The sequence below is a fragment of the Ovis aries genome, chromosome 9 (genome assembly GCF_016772045.2).
Source record: "Ovis aries strain OAR_USU_Benz2616 breed Rambouillet chromosome 9, ARS-UI_Ramb_v3.0, whole genome shotgun sequence".
NCBI lineage: Eukaryota > Metazoa > Chordata > Mammalia > Artiodactyla > Bovidae > Ovis > Ovis aries.
Genome location: NC_056062.1, coordinates 67,904,789 through 67,925,485, shown reverse-complemented (window position 1 = coordinate 67,925,485; position 20,697 = coordinate 67,904,789). Strand labels below are relative to the sequence as shown.

General features: G+C 38.0%; 1 protein-coding gene across 5 annotated transcripts in view; it reads left to right on the top strand.

Annotated features, from left to right (window-relative positions):
- PKHD1L1 (PKHD1 like 1) overlaps positions 1 to 20,697 on the top strand; it is a 193,822-nt gene that overhangs the window by 48,534 nt on the left and 124,591 nt on the right. For all 5 annotated transcript variants that reach the window (XM_060393472.1, XM_042254383.2, XM_060393473.1 and 2 more), the window contains exons 19-25: positions 171 to 284; positions 1,761 to 1,910; positions 3,740 to 3,864; positions 8,124 to 8,287; positions 9,823 to 9,995; positions 17,522 to 17,669; positions 18,404 to 18,558. In XM_060393472.1, coding sequence (XP_060249455.1) covers positions 171 to 284; positions 1,761 to 1,910; positions 3,740 to 3,864; positions 8,124 to 8,287; positions 9,823 to 9,995; positions 17,522 to 17,669; positions 18,404 to 18,558 — 1,029 coding nt within the window. The remainder of the gene's footprint in view (positions 1 to 170; positions 285 to 1,760; positions 1,911 to 3,739; positions 3,865 to 8,123; positions 8,288 to 9,822; positions 9,996 to 17,521; positions 17,670 to 18,403; positions 18,559 to 20,697) is intronic.

The window sequence follows — 20,697 nt, the reverse complement described above, 5'->3', positions numbered from 1 at the left end:
TAAAAATTATTTAGGAAATTACCTCATAATTACGGCTAACATGGGAATTATCTTATGAAATTATTCCTTTAAAACTAATTAGAATTAGTAGTAAAATTACTAATGTTCTAACCCTTCATAAAGAAATTACTAAAGCTTTAGCTATTATTTATTAATTATTGTTAATTTAGTTTCAGGCAGCAGTGGAAGAAATGGTTAGCAGTAAGTGCCCACCACAAATTGCAACTTTTGAAGAAGGATTTGTTGTGAAATACTTCAGAGATTATGAAACTGATTTTAACTTGGTATGGAATATTTAATTAACCTCAGAATGGATAAGATAAGTATTCATATAAACGTGTGGAATTTTGTCTTTTTTGGTTAGCATTAATTCCTTTATCATTTAAAGTCAAGTTACAAATATAATTTTGTTATATGTTTGTTGATAAGGTTCTAGCATCTTCCTGCATTATAAAATGATTCATTTATAAAAGCAGTAATTCTACCACATATGAATTTTCTTAATCAAGAGAAAGTAGGCAAGATGGGTAAATGTGAGATCTGTAGGGTTTTTTGTTTGCTTTCTTAGATTCAGAGTATATTCTTTTTTCTCATAGCTTCAGAGAATATAATTTGTAGTAGAGCATTATATAGTGAATTGCTTCCATTACTTTTTGAGATCACCCTCTGGTCAGTTAGTATGAGGCCTAGTCAGTATTTATTTCTTGATAAAATACAAAGATTTTCCTTTGATTTCCAGTAAAGAAAATTTAAAATATACTTATCTTTCTAATTCTTATTTTGAAGACTCAAGGAAGCCAGATAGTCACACATCCAAGTGAATACCTTAGGAATAAGAAATATTTAGGCAAGTTATTCAATTCAGATTAATACTCCAGGAATAAATGAGTCCTTTAAAAATAGATATATATATATAACATATATCATGTCATGCTTTATGCAAACAGATATATTAGTGAAAAGGGAACATCATTTAATGGGCTATGTTTTCAACTTGATTTAATAAATATACATGTATTGAGGTTCTTCTGTCCTGAGTGTGATACTTGCAGACAAGGAAACTGAACAGGTAATTTACATTATACTCCTTTCCTGCTTTGTCTACAGTCATCATCATAACACACATTCTTGACTCACGTCACCTTGACTCTTTCCCAGCACCACTCTCTCACATCCCCGCTTCTCTGCATATATTTTAACCCTCTCTCTGAAGCTCCTTAGCTCCCTTTTCTTTTTAGATAGCAATCCATTTGTCTCTTCTCCTGAGTCATCTTTTTTAATACTATTATGTGAATTAGACACCTCCCTTCAAGCTTAGTTTTATAATCCTTGGTTCCTTTGTCCCAAAGTAGTCGGCTCCTGTGTGTACAGATAGGGTGCTTCGCTCCTTGAACCCTGAAGATTAAACAAAAAAAAACAAGCAAATGAACAAGCAAGCAAACACCTGGCACAGAATGAACACTAGAAATCGTTTGTGAGAGGAGTGAATAAATATCCTTAAGGAGTTCATAATATAAAGGGAAATATAGGACTTAAAAAATAGTCAAATACAGGTACAAGGATTATATGATTATGGATCTAAGTGAATGATATAGAATGAGAACCTTAGACTTTCAAAGAAGAGAGAAAACATTTCAAGTTAAAGCAGTTTGGGAAACAGTGGGATCTGAGTTGTAACTTGAATGACTTAGATGAAGATGCTGGGGAATAAACCAGAAAAATAAATCATGTTTTCATTTGAAATATTATTTTTGCTGTAGGAGCATATTAATAGAGGGCAGAAGACAGCTGAAACTGATGCTTACTGTGGTCGTTATTCCCTGAAAAACCCAGCTGTTCTTTTTGACTCAGCAGATGTTAAACAAAACAGACTACCATATGGAGACATTTTATTATTTCCTTATAATCAGGTAAGCTCAACAAAATGATATGCTAACTGAATTTGTAAAATACCTTGGTAATAAAATTTCATGAAATTTTGAGACAAGGAAAATTGCTTGTCATGTGAAATCTCATCTCACTGGCCTCGTACCATGCTTCACATTCTGGGTGCTTGCGATTTCCTCTTCTGCTGATTCTCGAATAAAAAAATCTGGAGTCACAGACATAAAGAACAAACTTGTGGACACTGGGAGAAGAGGGTAGGCTGCTTTCAGAGAATAGCATTGAAACATATACATTACCATATGTGATACAGATAGCTGGTGGGAGTTTGATGTATGATGCAGGGAACCCAAAGCTGGTGCTCTGTGACAACCTGGAGAAGATGGGGTGGGGAGGGAGGTGGGAGGAGCTTCAGGAGGGAGGGGTCACATGTATGCCTATGGCTGATTCATATTGATGTATGGCAGAGGCCACCACGATGTTTCAAAGTAATTATCCTCCAAATAAAATAAATAAATACATTAAAAAAATATGTAGTGCCACATGCATGTATTCTGCTTTACCTTGTAATTTTGGGAAAAAATATATGCACATTAATGTAAATAGTAAAACAATTAAAAGTATATAATCTCCTCAATATTCCTCATTATTTAAGAAGAAACAAAAATGGATAGCCATTATAGTGATTTAGGGTATCCACTCAGGAAAAAGTGAAAGAAAATCACAGAGGAAATGCCAGTTCAGTTTTAGGATAGGTATTACAGACATCTAAGCCAAGAGAGGAGAAGGCAATGGCCCCCCACTCCAGTCTTCCTGCTTGGAAAATCCCATGGACGGAGGAGCCTGGTGGGCTGCAGTCCATGGGGTCGCTAAGAGTCGGACACGACTGAGCGACTTCACTTTCACTTCTCACTTTCATGCGTTGGAGAAGGAAATGGCAACCCACTCCTTGCCTGGAGAATCCCAGGGATGGGGGAACCTGGTGGGCTGACGTCTATGGGGTCGCACAGAGTCAAACACGACTGAGTGACTTAGAAGCAGCAAGCCAAGAGGTCGTAGATTTACCCTTTCTATTTTTAAAAAAGTCTCCAGTTGTTGTGACACATGTTCTAAACTTCTAAATTCTAGATATATCTGGCATTCTTAAGGAGTTATGGGCAATTGAAATTAGTATTTAATGAGTTTTGTATGATAACAGGGCTTCCCAGGTGGCACTAGTGGTAAAGAACCCACCTGCCGATACAGGAGACACGGGAGACACGGGTCGATCCCTGGGTTAGGAATACCGCTGGAGGAGGGTGTGGCATCCCACTCCAGTGTTCTTGCCTGCAGAATCCCATGGACAGAGGAGCCTGGCAAGCCATAGTCCATAGGGTCGCAGAGTTGGACACGACTGAAGCCCCTTAGCATGCATGATGGTAACATGTCCATCTGTAAATGCTCACCTGCATTCACATCCTACCTAATCTACCTGAATGCTTCTGTCTTCTTTATGTGTGTAAAGGCCTTTTAAATTCACTGAAGTGTTCAGAGTTGACCTTCATCTTTACATAGCTCTATGTCTAGAGAGAGTGAATTATTTCCTTTTCTTAAGGAAATAATATCTAAGAAAACAATAAAAGAATTAATCATTTATTATGAGGTCACATCACTCCACTTCCTCTTCTATAAAACCTTCCCAATTCTTCTGCATCTGATTGTCCAAAGTTAATCATTCCTTCCTCTATGTTCCGATATATTTTGTATTAAAAAAGCTCAGTAGACATTTATTGGATTGTATTGAATTACTTTTAATTTCTAAAAAAAACTAATAGTAAGATACTTTCGCTAATTTTTAAAAATATTTTCTATGTAGTTATGTTTAGCATACAAAGGATTCCTGGCAAATTATATTGGTCTAAAATTTCAATACCAAGACACAAGCAAGATTGCTAGAAGCACTGATACACAATTTCCGTTCAAGTTTGCATATGGAAACAAGTAAGTGACACTGTGAATTTGAAAATTTATACTATAGTATATAAACTATAAATATAAATTCATTTCTTGTTTGTTTGTTTTTGAGAAATCTTGCGCACCATGGGTCTAACCATGATTTTTCTGCCTTCTACATAAGCTTCCTTACAGAAGTAGTTGTGCCAAAAATAAATCTGTAGATTATGAAAATAAAAATTCTTTGTTTCATCATCCATGACCATTTAAAAGACAAAACAATAGTAAACTTTAGAATTTAAGTTATATATTATTAAATCTAATAGTGTTTCTAGTTACTGAAGGAAGGTAGAGACTGCTTTATCACAGTATTATCATTAGACTGATCACTGAAAAAAAAAGTGAATGTGTGAATGGAGAAAATAAAATATTTTGATGGACATACCAAAGGGAGAAAAGAAGGCATTCGTCACTTAGTCCTCAGTCGTGTCCAACTTTTTGCAGCCCCATAGACTGTAGCACACCACTGGACCACCACGGAATTCCTGAAAAGGGGTTCTTAATGGAGGACTTTGCTTCCGGATGAAGAAACTGCTCCATTTCCGGGGCAGGCCATTTCAGGCTTCCTGCTTTCTTGATCATCCCAACACTGTTTTCAAAATGTAGGGATCAGCTTTTATTCCATACCTTCAGAAATGTGTAAATTCCAAAACACATATAAATATATTGAACTATAAGGGGAATTTTATTTGTTAAAGTTTTAAGAAAGCTTTTTAGATGGATCTCCCATGAATGGGAGGGAAGGGGTGATGTAAGGAGAAAACCAGAGTTGCCTGTTGGTGCTCCCTGAATTCCATCAGGAGAAAACGAGATGCACCCACTGGCCTGATGACAGGCGCAGTGACAGGGGATGGGCCCAGACAGGCGGGAGCAGACAGAGCCAGTCAGAATTGTGGACTTGGATGCAGTATCTAATGATACACCTCACTTCTGTGCCCCAGCCCAGCTTTTTGTTGTTGTTGTTATGTATTTAGTTAAAATCATATTTAACATACACATTTTTGTACAATGTAAATATCTATGGTGAGCTCCTAAAATGTACCATTATTACGATTCCTTTTTTCCTCCCTTCTTTCCTTCCTTCATCCCTTGTATGTATTTTTTAAATTAATTTACTTTTTATTGAAGGATAATTGCTTTACAGATTAATTGAAAGTTTTTAAGTTTTGCCAGTGCTCGTAGCTTTCTCCTTGCAGAAGTGGGATGACCTTTTGTTAAGAAGGGAAGTTATAGTCTTTGGTTTAAAAAAAAAATGTTGTGTTTCATGCATAGCCTTCTGGCATCATATCCTGAGCATATAGCCCTAATGACCTTCAGATCTTCTGCTCAGTCAGATGAAGTGGGAGCAACTGGGAATCAATTTTAGATACTGGTGTCAGAATCTCTAATCTTGAGGTAGGACGCCATAGTTGAAATGTAGGTACCCAAGAGATGTTTGTCAAAGAGGAAATATTTAAGAAGAACCTTTCAAAGAATGGTTCAGAACACATGAAAATTCTACCACTGAATATTCCTTAGATTGTTAGACTAAGCATTAAAGGATACTTATTTGTGTTTTACCCCAGGAATAAAATCTAGAATCATGCTTTCATAGGATGTAAAGAAAGAAAAAAAATTTTTATACACCAAGACAGAAAGTTCATCAGATACTGAAGTTTGGTAAACTTGACGTAGACTTCGAAGGGCAGAGAGCTGAGGGAGCTCTGTGTATGAAGTGGACTGTGTTGGCACAGAACTATAGGAAGCTGCTCTCTGAGAAAGTTGCAGGACACTCTTGAGTCTTGTTTTCTAAGAAAAACTTAAGATGAGTCAAAACCAATTCCTCTCTGCCCTAACAAAAGAAAAGTAACCTTCCTGAATTAATGCTTTAAAAAATGTCCTTTTCCTGACAGTTCAAATTTCACCCTTAAATGACATTGCTTAAACAGAGTATGGCTCTTATGTTTGCGCTTTGGGCATGTTTTATACATTTGATCCATCTTTATCTGGGGCTTCCCTGGTGGCTCAGATAATAAAGAATCTGCCTGCAGTACAAGAGACCTGGCTTCAGTCCCTGGGTCTGGAAGATCCCCTGGAGAAGGGAATGACAACCCACTCCAGTATTCTTGCCTGGAGAATTCCATGGAGAGAGGAGTCTGGTGGCCTACAGTCCATGGGGTCACAAAGATTCAGACACAGCTGGGTGACTAACACTTTCTCTTTTTCACTTCATCCTTGTTTTCCACAGAAAATGAGGAAGATAGGCAGTAAAAGAGAGAGGCAGAGACAGATAGAGAAAGACAGAGTATTGAAGAAGGTGTTGGTTTCCCCTCCCATGCATAAATATATCTTTGAGGCTATTACAACAGTTTAATCCAATATATAAAATGGGACCAAAGTTAGCTCCTGGAATGAATGAAGTGACTGAGAATAATGCTGCAATTTCCTAGGGTAATTGTTGAATCTGAAGAGGCTGCAGTCACTCTCTGTTGACCATCACAGAGGAGGAAGCAATGCCAAGGGTTAAGGCAGCCCTCTCCATGTTAATAGGCAAGGAGCACGGAAAGCCTGTGCACAGAAAGAACATATCCCACTGTATCATACTCAGTTTGATTGAAATCAGGGGTAATCTGTGATGGATTATTGTTAGGCAAGAGTCCTTCTTGAAGGGACATCCCTCATGCCCAAATTGAACTGTGGAATCACAATTTTAATTTTGATCACCACCTCCTATATGCATTTCATTCTTCTTATTGCAGCGGGATTTTGGAAGATTTCACAGATCTCCGTTCTTCCATGTTAGTCACACTGTCACTGAGCACATCACTAAGTAGTTCTTCCTTTAGCCTGCAATGTATCTGCTGTGCATTCATGTGAAGATGCATTACAGTTGGTGAAATTAATGGGCTTCCTTTATCCTAAATGCCACAAGATCTTGCAACAAGAAATACCATGCTTTAAAAAAGGATGGTTCTCTGGTTAAAAACTATTAGTGTTACCAATGAAAGCAAAGTAAATTCTCCTGCTCCTAGCTGGTGTTTCTAGACCTGCTCTTATGTAGGTAAGACAGTCCATTTATAGATCAATTAGGTGTGTTAGCCTTTGTTTATTTTCAATACATTGTTAGTATCAAAAAGTGCCACTTTTTCTCAAATATTGTCTCCAAAACCAGTGATGTGTGTAGCTGTAAATCCAGCTTCAAAATCCCAAAGATAAAATCTGGTTTTCCCTTAGAAAATGAAATTATCTAGCCACAAAACACAGAGAGTACTGTTTGCTTAAGTTTTGATATCATCTGTAGTCTCTCTTTCTCTTATAAAGGGTCTGGCTCAGTGGGCCATTTTTTCCTAAGTAGTTTTTAGAACTTCAGAATCATATAATTAGTCATGGAAGTCTTCTTAGAATCCCAAAGTACTTTTTAAAATTAAAGAGCACTTTAATTTAATGTAGTTCTGCATATAATTTTTTTAAATGATGCAGTCTGAGCTTTGATGCACTAGAAATGTACTCAATGATGAATTTGCAAACCATGGAGTTTCAAAATGAGAATAGAAGGTGCTCAAAGAAACTAACCAGTTGATCAGTTCATTGGTAGCTGGTGCAAAGACTGTTGTTAACTTGTATTTAGTTATTTGAATGGCAGTATTTATCTCTTTATTGCAAACTCCAGTTCCTGAATTGCTTTTGTAATTTATGAGATTCCAATGCAATTAATATTTAATGGAACTCTGAATCTAAATTTAGAAGGTACTGTGCAACCATTTGTATGGATTAATAACTTCTGCAATGTTTGTCCCTTAGTTATAGTGGACAAGGCAACTCCACCGAGCTCTTTTGGAAGCATTATCAAGTTACAGCCTTGCCTCTTACTATTGGCTGAATTCTCTGTTCTATCCCTGATAAATATATTTTTTTACTAAAATGATTTCTTCATTCTTGTGTCTTATTTCTATATGCTTTCCATCAAGGTGCATGCTCCTTAGTTGACTTACTTGTCACTGTAGAATGTTGCTTTACATTCCTATGCCTACTGCCAAGGCTACAAATAAAAGCTATCTTTGCAACATTAAATCTTTCCCTGCCAGTGTAAGTTTCTGCCTGCTATCCCTTGTTGTGACTGCTTTTCTGTGCCATTAAAGTACGCTTATACTCTTCTTGTGGGAAAAGAAAGACTTTTCTTCCTTAAGTATTAATGTGTTTTGTAGTGTATTGGTTTACATTAAACATTGTAACTGAACTGTACATCTAATTAAACAACCATATTTCAGCTGGACCTACACTTGTATAGACCTTCTGGATCTCATACAAACCAAATACACTGGGACAAGTTTTTCTCTTCAGAGGATTAGCTTGCAGAAAGCATCAGAATCACAGTCTTTCTATGTGGATATTGTATACATTGGACAGACATCTACGATGACAACATTGGATGGTACATAGTATCATTTCACATCTAAAACAAAACTTTTAAACCTATTTTATACTAAAATCTTATCATAGATGTTATTTATATTCTGTATCTTAGATAGAAATGTTAAATTGTTTATAGTATTGTGGTTTAAATCATATTTTCAGTGAATAGGGCCAGATGATTATTCTAAAGATGAACGCATCCTTAATGCAAACTTTGTCAGTATAGCAGGAATTAGCTTTATAGTTCTGGATTCTATTTATAGATAAGTACACTGTGGAAGGGCTTCTCAGGTGACTCAGTCGGTAAAGAATCTGCCTGCAATATGGGAGACCTGAGTTTGATCCCTGGGTAGGGAAGATCCTATGGAAGAGGGCATGGCAACCCACTCCACTATTCTTGCCTGGAGAATCCCCATGGACAGAAAAGCCTGGTGGCCTACAGTCTATGGGGTCGCAAAGAGTCAGACATGACTGAGCGACTAACCACCACCACGCTGTAGAAAACATTCTAATTTTGCCTACTTTGATTTTTGAGAAATGAATCACCAAGCTAGAGATCTGTTCCTGAAAGGCAACTATTGCCATTGATCTCTGTCTAGTAAGAATGAGTTGAAACTTTCCATGGTCTTTATTGTGATAATTAGTAAAAATATAAATGAAAATCTTATTTCTGATAGTTTTAGTATTTCTTTCTAGTTATGTCAATAGACTCATTTATGTGAAATGTGCTAATAAGATAATAAAAAGTAAACTTCAGTCTTCAAAAAAATGAAAGTGAAGGTCGCTCAGCTGTGTCCGATTCTTTGCAACCCCATGGACTATACAGTCCATGGAATTCTCCAGGCCAGAATACTAGAGTGGGTAGCCTTTCCCTTCTCTAGAGGATCTTCCCAACCCAGGGATCAAACCCAGGTCTTCTGCATTGCAGATGGATTCTTTACCAGCTGAGCCACAAGGAAAGCCCAGTCTTAAAAAAAAAAAATCAGTCTAATTCCAAACAGTCACCTTAATAAGTGACTTTTACCATATTTCAGAGGAGTTTTGAAATCCTTTTCTTTGAAACTATTTTAAAACTAAATGTTACTAGTAAGAATAGTAACATTTAGTTTTAAATATAACATTGCTTACAGTAATGTTACTATCACTGTAAGAATCACTCCTTTTGAATCCACTATCACTGGACCTTTGTGATTGGTGGAGCACAGAAGACAGCTGATTTGTGCTGGGTTAAAGGTTCAGGTCCTAGTGAGCACCATATTCAGGGACCTATGCCAGAACAAAACTAAGTGGCCGGCAGAGGGCTGCATGGAGCCCAGAGCTTGGTGGCTTTTCAGTATTTTGTTTTAGACTCATATATCAAAAGACTTCAAAGCTTTATGTTCTAGAATTGAAAGTTTGCCAAACCTCACAAACTACTTACCTTAAGGTCTTTCTAAAAGTTGATTTCAAACAGTTTATTCCATGACACATGGATATTATTTGATGCTTTCTTTTGTTAGCAGCAGAAGCTATGCAATTTTATCTCCCATTACTTTGTTTATTTGTATTCTTTAGAAATGTCAAAGAGAAGACTTCCAGCATTAGCAAACAAAGGAATATTTTTAAAGGACTTTCAGGTGAATCAGACCAAAAGTAATGGATCAAGTATAACCAACCAGTATTCTGTCACCATGACATCATATAATTGCAGTTATAATATACCCATGATGGCTGTGAGCTTTGGGCAGGTAAGCTTAGAATTTTACAGGTAACTATCTTCAACTTATTACATTAGCTTTGACCTAGTAAACATAAAACATTATTACGAATAGATGACACAGATTAGATATCTTTTAATAAGACAAGACAGTTTTTCTAAGGATTAAATGAAGATTTAGAGGCTTGAAATTGAGCATGAATTTTCATATTGACCATGAGAATTCACTTTAAACATTAAAAATTTTTTTAAAGAAATGTATCTATGGGGAAAAAAGCAGGAGAAAATAACCTTAAGAATCAGCTAACCAGATTTAAGTTTTAAATCAGCTAGCCAGAATTTTCTCTGTTGATGTAAAAGAAAAGGCTGTGGGCTCTCCCAATAAAGATCTTTGAACAGAGATTACTGAAAGAAAACTTCTGCATTAGGTTGTTAAATTGTTTCTGTTATAAACACTTTTTATTATTTGTAAAAAAATTGATACAATGGGAAAGAGATGTTTTTCCATAATTCCAAAAGGATCTAAAGAGTTCTTTTATACTGTTTGAGTATGAGATCTGTGTTAAATGTTACAGTTATGAGAATTAACGTTACATTTAATTTGTACAACATCTACAATTAGTTATATAACTTCCCACAGCAAACCAAAACCAAGTATACGGCGTTCAAAATTCAAGGTTAAATAATAATTAAATATTATAATTTGAGTCTCACAAAGAACTTTCTGTAAAGTTTTATGATTTAAAAGACTAAAACACTATAAGTGTTCCACAAAAATTGCTTTTACCCTTTCTAGACCCAATGTTTTAGTCTTAGTATCTCTAAGATAAACATCTTATGTTTTTCAGTCTTTGAGCTGTCTAACAAAATGTGTCATATGTGTATGTGCACATACTTAAATGTCCACATGAATGAATTGTTTTAAAAACTAACTTTGAGACCATTGTAGAGTCATGTGCAGTTGTAAGAATTAATACAGGAATATTCCCATCCTTTTCACCCATTTTCCCCCAAGGGTAGCATCTAAAAGCATAACATAATAGCGCAACAGGAAAATTGATTCTGATGCAGTTTACCGACTTTATTTGGATGTTATCAGTTCTGCATGCTTTCATTTGTGTGTGGTGTGTATACGTACGATCCTTACACACAGCTCTTTATTGCATGTATGGATTCCGCTGACCACCACAGCACAGTTCCATCCTAAGAATCCCTATGGATACACTTTCATATAGCCACACCACCTACCTCCCTTTGCCACTGTCTTATATCTTTCAATAATTATCTCTAATTGTGGCATTTACAATGTTACATAAATGGAATTAGACTTAATATAATCATGCTAGCATTAAGTCTTTTGATATTGACTTTTTTCACTCTGAGTAATTCCCTCGAGATCTCTCCAAATTGTTGTATATATTAATAGTTTGTTCATTTTGATTGCTGCTGCTGCTGCTAAGTCGCTTCAGTCGTGTCCGACTCTGTGCGACCCCATAGACGGCAGCCCACCAGGCTCCCCCGTCCCTGGGATTCTCCAGGCAAGAACACTGGAGTGGGTTGCCATTTCCTTCTCCAATGCATGAAAGTGAAAAGTGAAAGTGAAGTCACTCAGTCGTGTCCAACTCTTAGCGACCCCATGGACTGCAGCCCACCAGCCTCCTCCATCCATGGGATTTTCCAGGCAAGAGTGCTGGAGTGGGGTGCTATTGCCTTCTCCGTTTGATTGCTGAATAGTGTTTAATGGTATGGATGCAACATAAGTCTAGTTAACCACTTAATTCTTGAAGGACATTTGAATTGTTTCTAGGTTTTGGCTGCTTGAATAAAGTTACTATGAACATTCATCTGTGGGTTTCCATGTGACATAAGTTTTCATTTTCTGAGTTAATTGCCCAACAGTGTAATTATGGGGTCATGTGACAAACACATGTACAGCTTCATAAGAAACGACCATACTCTTTTCCAAAGTGGCTGCAGCATTTTACCTTCCCATCAGCAATGTATGAGTGATCCATTGTCTGCATGAATATGCCAGCATCTAGCATTATCACTATTTTTTGTTCCAGCCATTCTGATGTGGTATATACTATTAGCTCATTTTGGTCTTAATTTACATTCCCTGATGGCTAATAATGTCAAACACCATATATGTGCTTCTGTGATATCTGTTCATCCCTTTTGCCCAATTTCTAGTTGGACTATCTTCCTATTGTTGAGCTTTTAAGGTCTTTCTGTATCCTAGATGTAAGTCCTTTTTCAGATGTGTGCTTTGCAAATATTTTCTTCCAGTCTGTACCTTGCCTTTTCATGGTCTTCATGAGGTCTTTCACAGAGCAACAATCTTAATTTGATGAATTTCAGTTTATCAAGTATTTTCTTCTATGAATGGTGCTTTTGGTTTCAAGTCTAAGAACTCTACTTTTAGCCCTAAGTCCTAAATATTCTTCTTTGCTTCCCCTAAAAGTTACATAGTTGTGCATTTTACAATTAAGGCTATGATCCATTCTGAGTTAACTTTTGTATAAGATACGAAGTTCTAGGTCCAGGGTCACTTGTTTGCTTATCCCTGTGGTTGCACTAGCACCGTTTATTGAAAAAACTATCCTTTCTCCATTTGAATTACTTTTATATCTTTATAAAAAAAAATCAGTTGGGCATATTTGTGTGGATATATTTCTGGATTCCACTCCAGTATTCTGGCCTGGAGAATTCCATGGACTGTATAGTCTGTGGGATCACAAAGAGTCGGACACGACTGAGTGACTTTCACTTTCACTTTTCTCTATTCTGTCCCACTGTTCTGTGTGTCATTTCTTCCACCAATAAATACCACACCCTCTTGATCACTGTAGCTATGTACTGAGCCCTAACATTGGGTAGAGTGATTCTTCTTACTTCACTCTTACTGTGAAAAATTGTTTTAACTATTCTAGGTCCTGTGTCTTTCCATATAAATTCTGAAATAAGCTTGTTAATACCTACAAAAATCTTGCTGGTATTTTGATAAGAATTGCATTAAACCAATGTATTCTTTTGGAAGGAATTGACGCCTTTACCATATCGAGTCTTCTAATCTATGAATACAATTTTTCTCTCCCTATATTTGATCTTCTTTGCTTTTTTTTCCCAACATATTTAACTTTTTGATTACATTTACCAGCATTTTGTAATTTCAGGTCAGATTCAGTACACGTTTTGTTACATTTATATGTAAGTGTTTCATTTTCTTTGAGGTCGTTTTCATGGATCTTATGTTACGTTCAGTTTCTCCATGCTTGTTATTTTCACATAAAAATATGATTGGTTTTTGTGTGTTGCTCTTGCATCTTGCAGCCTTGCCGAAGTCCATGACTTTTTACAAAGTAAAGGCACTTATGTAATCACTTCAAGATAAAGAAAATCATTAGACCCCGAAAACCTTCTTTGTGCCTTTTCCTTGTCATTGGATTATTTGCCCACAGCCCTAGATAACTACTATTTTAACTTTACCAACATTAGTTAGTTTTGCTTTTTTAACTCATCATATCAATAATAATACACTTGTCTAACTCAATGAAACCAAGCCATGCCTGCAGGGCAACCCAAGACGGGCGGGTCATGGTGGAGAGGTCTGACAGAATGTGGTCCACTGGAGAAGGGAATGGCAAGCCACTTCAGTATTCTTGCCTTGAGAGCCCCATGAACAGTATGAAAAGGCAAAACGATAGGATACCAAAAGAGGAACTCCCCAGGTCATTAGGTGCCCAATATGCTACTGGAGATCAGTGGAGAAATAACTCCAGAAAGAATGAAGGGATGGAGCCAAAGAAAAAACAATACCCAGCTGTGGATGGGACTGGTGATAGAAGCAAGATCTGATGCTGTAAAGAGCAATATTGCATAGGAACCTGAAATGTCAGGTCCATGAATCAAGGCAAATTGGAAGTGGTCAAACAAGAGATGGCAAGGGTGAATGTCGACATGCTAGGAATCAGCAAACAAAAATGGACTGGAATGGGTGAATTTAACTCAGATGACCATTACATCTACTACTGTGGGCAGGAATCCCTCAGAAGAAATGGAGTAGCCATCATGGTCAACAAAAGAGTCTGAAATGCAGTACTTGGATGCAATCTCAAAAATGACAGAATGACCTCTGTTCATCTCCAAGGCAAACCATTCAATATCACAGTTATCCAAGTCTATGCCCCAACCAGTAACACTGAAGAAGCTGAAGCTGAACGGTTCTATGAAGACCTACAAGACCTTTTAGAACTAACACCCCCCAAAAGATGTCCTTTTCATTATAGGGGACTGGAATGCAAAAGTAGGAAGTCAAGAAACACACCTGGAGTAACAGGCAAATTTGGCCTTGGAATGCGGAATGAAGCAGGGCAAAGACTAATAGAGTTTTGCCAAGAAAATGCACTGGTCATAGCAAACACCCTCTTCCAACAACACAAGAGAAGACTCTACACATGGACATCACCAGATGGTCAACACTGAAATCAGATTGATTACATTCTTTGCAGCCAAAGATGGAGAAGATCTATACAGTCAACAAAAACAAAACCAGGAGCTGACTGTGGCTCAGATCATGAACTCCTTATTATCAAATACAGACTTAAATTGAAGAAAGTAGAGAAAACCGCTAGACCATTCAGGTATGACCTAAATCAAATCCCTTATGATTATACAGTGGAAGTGAGAAATAGATTTAAGGGCCTAGATCTGATAGATAGAGTGCCTAATGAACTATGGACTGAGGTTTGTGACATTGTACAGGAGACAGGGATCAAGATCATCCCCATGGAAAAGAAATGCAAAAAAGCAAAATGGCTGTCTGGGGTGGCCTTTCAAATAGCCGTGAAAAGGAGAGGTGAAAAGCAAAGGAGAAAAGGAAAGATATAAGCATCTGAATGCAGAGCTCCAAAGAATACCAAGGAGAGATAAGAAAGCCTTCATCAGCGATCAATGCAAAGAAATAGAGGAAAACAACAGAATGGGAAAGACTAGAGATCTCTTCAAGAAAATTAGAGATACCAAGGGAACATTTCATGCAAAGATGGGCTCGATAAAGGACAGAAATCATATGGACCTAACAGAAGCAGAAGATATTAAGAAGAGGTGGCAAGATACATGGAAGAACTGTACAAAAAAGATCTCATGACCCAGATAATCATGATGATGTGATCACTAATCTAGAGCCAGACATCTTGGAATGTGAAGTCAAGTGGGCCTTAGAAAGCATCACTACAAACAAAGCTAGTGGAGGTGATGGAATTCCAGTTGAGCTGTTTCAAATCCTGAAAGATAATGCTGTGAAAGTGCTGCACTCAATATGCCAGCAAATTTGGAAAACTCAGCAGTGGCCACAGGACTGGAAAAGGTCAGTTTTCATTCCAATTCCAAAGAAAGGCAATTCCAAAGAATGCTCAAACTACCTCACAATTGCACTCATCTCACATGCTAGTAAAGTAATGCTCAAAATTCTCCAAGCCAGGCTTCAGCAATACGTGAACTGTGAACTCCCTGATGTTCAAGCTGGTTTTAGAAAAGGCAGAGGAACCAGAGATCAAATTGCCAACATCCACTGGATCATGGAAAAAGCAAAAGAGTTCCAGAAAAACATCTACTTCTGCTTTATTGACTAGGCCAAAGCCTTTGACTGTGTGGATCACAAGAAACTGTGGAAAATTCTGAAAGAGATGGGAATATCAGACCACCTAACCTGCCTCTTGAGAAATTTGTATGCAGGTCAGGAAGCAACAGTTAGAACTGGACATGAAACAACAGACTGGTTCCAAATAGGAAAAGGAGTACGTCAAGGCTGTATATTGTCACCTTGCTTCTTTAACTTCTATGCAGAGTACATCATGAGAAACGCTGGACTGGAAGAAACACAAGCTGGAATCAAGATTTCCGGGAGAAATATCAATCACCTCAGATATGCAGATGACACCACCCTTATGGCAGAAAGTGAAGAGGGACTCAAAAGCCTCTTGATGAAAGTGAAAGAGGAGAGTGAAAAAGTTGGCTTAAAGCTCAACATTCAGAAAACGAAGATCATGGCATCCAGTCCCATCACTTCATGGGAAATAGATGGGGAAACAGTGGAAACAGTGTCAGACTTTAATTTTTTGGGCTCCAAAATCACTGCAGATGGTGACTGCAGCCATGAAATTAAAAGACACTTACTCCTTGGAAGGAAAGTTATGACCAACCTAGATAGTATATTGAAAAGCAGAGACATTACTTTGCCGACTAAGGTCTGTCTAGTCAAGGCTATGGTTTTTCCTGTGGTCATGTATGGATGTGAGAGTTGGACTGTGAAGAAGGCTGAGCGCTGAAGAATTGATGCTTTTGAATTGTGGTGTTGGAGAAGACTCTTGAGAGTCCCTTGGACTGCAAGGAGATCCAACCAGTCCATTCTGAAGGAGAACAACCCTGGGATTTCTTTGGAAGGAATGATGCTAAAGCTGAAATTCCAGTACTTTGGCCACCTGATGTGAAGAGTTGACTCATTGGAAAAGACTTTGATGCTGGGAGGGATTGAGGGCTGGAGGAGAAGGGGACGACAGAGAATGAGATGGCTGGATGGCATGACGGACTCGATGGACGTGAGTCTGAGTGAACTCCGGGAGATGGTGATGGACAGGGAGGCCTGGCGTGCTGCGATTCTTGGGGTCACAAAGAGTCAGACACGACTGAGCGACTGAACTGATGTACTCTTTTGTTTGATATTATGAGATTCATGTTGTTGCATACAGCTACCTGAAGTTTGTTCTTTTTCCTGTACAGTATTCCATGGTGTTAACATACAACAATTTATCTATTCTGTTGATGGGCTTTGCGCTATTTCCTGTTTGGGATTATTATAAATAAAGCTGCTCTGATCATTCTTGCACATGCCTTTTGGGACTTATATTTGCTCGTTTGTGTGGGTGATAGGACTTATAACTTTAAATTCCACAAGATTAACAGGGATCAGCAGCCAGAGAATATCATCTTCACTATTAGAGTTACAATCTATGAATGTTTATCACACACATTGCGTCTGTCACTTGGCACTCAACATTGGCACTTAACATTAGACAGGTATTTCCTGAGTCTGGATTAAGCACTGTATTGATCATATATTTCTTTATATCATTAGTTAAGTTTTCAAGTTTCTGTATGCTATTTCTTTAAAAAGGTTTTTAATTTTTTGATAGCCAAGACCATGTTTCATATTTCTTTGCTTCACTACCCAATGTGATTAGCATTGTACCTTGAACAGAATGCCTGCTCAATAAATATTTGTTCCTTGAGTGATGGTGGGCACTCTCTGAATTAATGAGGTATTACTGTGGTTCCAGCTGATTGCTGTGCAGGTGACTGCGTTGACTTGAGCCTCATTAGCGCAGCCACATCGGTATGGCCTGTGTTGATTTATGTGACTCTCCTTAATGTTCTGAGGAGTCCTGAATACCTGAGGCTCATTTATGTCATGTCATAGGATTGTACCCTGGTGAAATAGAAATCGTGTTCACCATTGTTATATTTAACCATTTTATCAATATTTATTTTGGAAATTAGAGAATCACAAATGAGACAGAGAATGAGTCTGTTTATAGAGGAAATAACTGGCCCGGGGAGTCAAAGATTCGTATTCAAAGAATTCAAGCAGCATCTCCGCCTCTCAGGGGCAGCTTTGACATTCACGCGTATGGACATGTTCTCACAGGTACATGAAAAAGTCCGTAACTTTGGTCTATCAGTTGAACTATACTGATCTAGATAACCATCATAAACATTTCAGTGTATTTCTTTTTAATATTATTTCTTTATGTAATTTATAGAGTTGAAATCTTCATTAATGTAAGACTAAATTATTGAGAACAAATGACATTTTCATGTTTTCTTCATCACCTCACCAGATACCCTAGGTTAAATTCCCAAACATTTGTTTCTCTTTTATGGCCATAGCTTTTTGTTACCTGTGAAACTGTTTTTCTTTTAAGTATTTGAGCCAAGGATCAATGTCTGAGGTACATAACTCATGTAATTTTTGTTTCTAAGAAATATGTAAATTTGTTGCGTAAGGAATGTGAAAATTTCATTTTTTTTCCATATTGGAGGAGAACAGTTGGTTTACAAGTGATAAACTACATCTAATGTATGTTAAAGGTGACCATGGGTCTTCCCCAACGGCTCAGCGGTAAAGAATCTGCCTGTAATGCAGGAGTCGTATGAGATGTGGGTTCGATCCCTGGGTGGGGAAGATCCCCTGGAGGAGGGCATGGCAACCCACTGCAGTATTCTTGCCTAGAGAATCCCATGGACAGAGGGGCCTGGTGGGCTACAGTCCATAGGGTTGCAGGGAGTCAGGCACGACTGAAGCAGCTTAGCATGTACAAGAGTGATCACGGTTTTGTGAATTTTTGATTCCCACTGTTTGCCGTCCTTCTGTGAATGCAGGTATCCCCGCTGCTGTGTCGGCCGCAGATTTGCAGTTTGCTCTCCAGAGTCTAGAAGAAGTGGGACAAGTTTCAGTGACCCGAGAGGGAGGCTGTGCTGGATACTCATGGCGTGTCAAGTGGAGAAGTACATGTGGAAAGCAGCCTCTCCTGCAGGTTCCCTCGCATCACCTGGGTTTTGTTTTCTTCTGTGTGTTCTTTGCTTATTTGCACCCTGCCTCATGCCAAAGAGACCTGGAGACTCTGTGTATTTTAAAAGTGCAAATGATAGACTAAACATTCAAGGAATTCCTTTCCATTCCTTTCCATAAAAGGAAATTGAGGGAAAGAAGATTATTCAAAATTAAGTTGACCAGATATTCTCTTTTGTGGAGAACAGCTGTTGGTGCTTTATGCCTGACATCCTATGGGGGAAGTTCAGGAATTTATGGAATAGAAGACCCTTGACAGGGGCAGGAAGAGCACAGGCAGGGCCAGTCTCAGAACTAAATCTCCGTAAACTGTGAGGAAAGGCATTGTGTAAGGGGGAGGGTGTACTGAGGATACGCTGTACGGGGGGCCAAGCATAATCTGCCTTGCTGTCTATAATTCTGTCTATTCACTAGAGCTGTATTCTGGGTCCTTGGATAGTTTTCTGGTTCCAAAGATGACCTTTTCAAGTTCATAACAGAGCCACACTTTTAAGTGTTCATCTAATGACTTTCACTTAGAGTGTGGTTGGGAGTACAGGAGGCAAGTCACATTTAGAATATGTGAAGGTGAAGGGTCTGGAAGAGACTTTGGGCTCAGATGGTAAACATCAGAAGTGTGCTTTCTAGTGATGATGAGAGTGTGAGAGGCACTCTTATCCTCATGTACTATTGGTGAGACAGTAAAATCGCTAAGGCCATTTGGAGGATAATTTAGTTGCATCGGAATACATAAATCTTATGATTCAGCCATTTCAGATCTATAACTCCATTCTACTGAAATAATAATACAAATAGAAAATGAGACAGGCACAGAGTTAGTCAATGTAGCATTATTTGTAATAATAAAAAAAGAAAAAAAAAACTAGAAACTGATGAAGTTATATTTTCTGCCAATGGTAAAAATGAAACCAAATCCCCATCAAGAGAAAAATAGTTGTTAAAATGACACAAACTTAGCATGAATACTGTGCAGCCAGGTATGCTGCTGCTGCTGCTACTAAGTCGCTTCAGTTGTGTCCGACTCTGTGCGACCCCATAGACGCAGGCTCTAATGTCCCTAGGATTCTCCAGGCAAGAACACTGGAGTGGGTTGCCATTTCCTTCTCCAATGCATGAAAGTGAAAAGTGAAAGTGAAGTCGCTGTCGTGTCCAACTGTTTGTGACCCCATGGACTGCAGCCTACCAGGCTCCTCCGTCCATGGGATTTTCCAGGCAAGAGTACTGGAGTGGTGTGCCATTGCTTTCTCCAGCAGCCATGTATAGACCCACATATATTCACCTGAAAAGATGTCCTTGACAAAAGGTGGAAAAAAATGCAAAACTGCTTTGGGAAAATAACAGAGGAGACTCAAAGAAGTATATAAACATAGAATATAATATGCCATAGACTGTATGGATGTCATACAGGTGTGGGCCTTATTTTAAGAAAGCACATGTCCTGAAACTAGACATGTTTCCTGGAATTAGACATGTTCCTGAAATTAGAAAATCCTGTAGCTGAGACATCTCTAATGACTGATGTCCCCTGGGTACCTCTGCGGGTGTCTGCGCTCTCTCCCTTCATTCTTCTCTGGCCAGTCTCCTCTGCTTGTTCATCACGTCTTCTCCTGGTCCCTTTGGCTCCCACAGACCCACCATGAAGACTCCCGTCTCTTTTCTGGCCTCTGTATGCATCAGAAGGCTACTGTGTTAACAGTGCAGCTTTGGAATGACCAAAGTATGCCCATTGATCCGATTTGGTTTCATTTTTACCATTGGCAGAAAATATAACTTCATCAGTAGATGAAAAACCAGAGGTAGTCAGAGGCCAAAACTGCTAAAGGGGAAACAATGACTTTTGGGTGGAAAGAAGACCACATTTTTTCAATTATTTAAGAATCTTTTATCAAAATGGTCATTTTCAGAAAAAGCATAGAATATTTTGACAAAATCAAATTAATAAATTCATGTTTCTCAGACATATTTTATTCTAAATATTCAAGTTAATTTTAGTCATTTAATTCAAGTTCTGACTGCTGCAATATATGGTAAAGCTATGATGTTACCAGTTTTTTCTTTGGTAGATTTATTATCATTTTTGAAGAGGCTTCTTTTTCAAAAATGT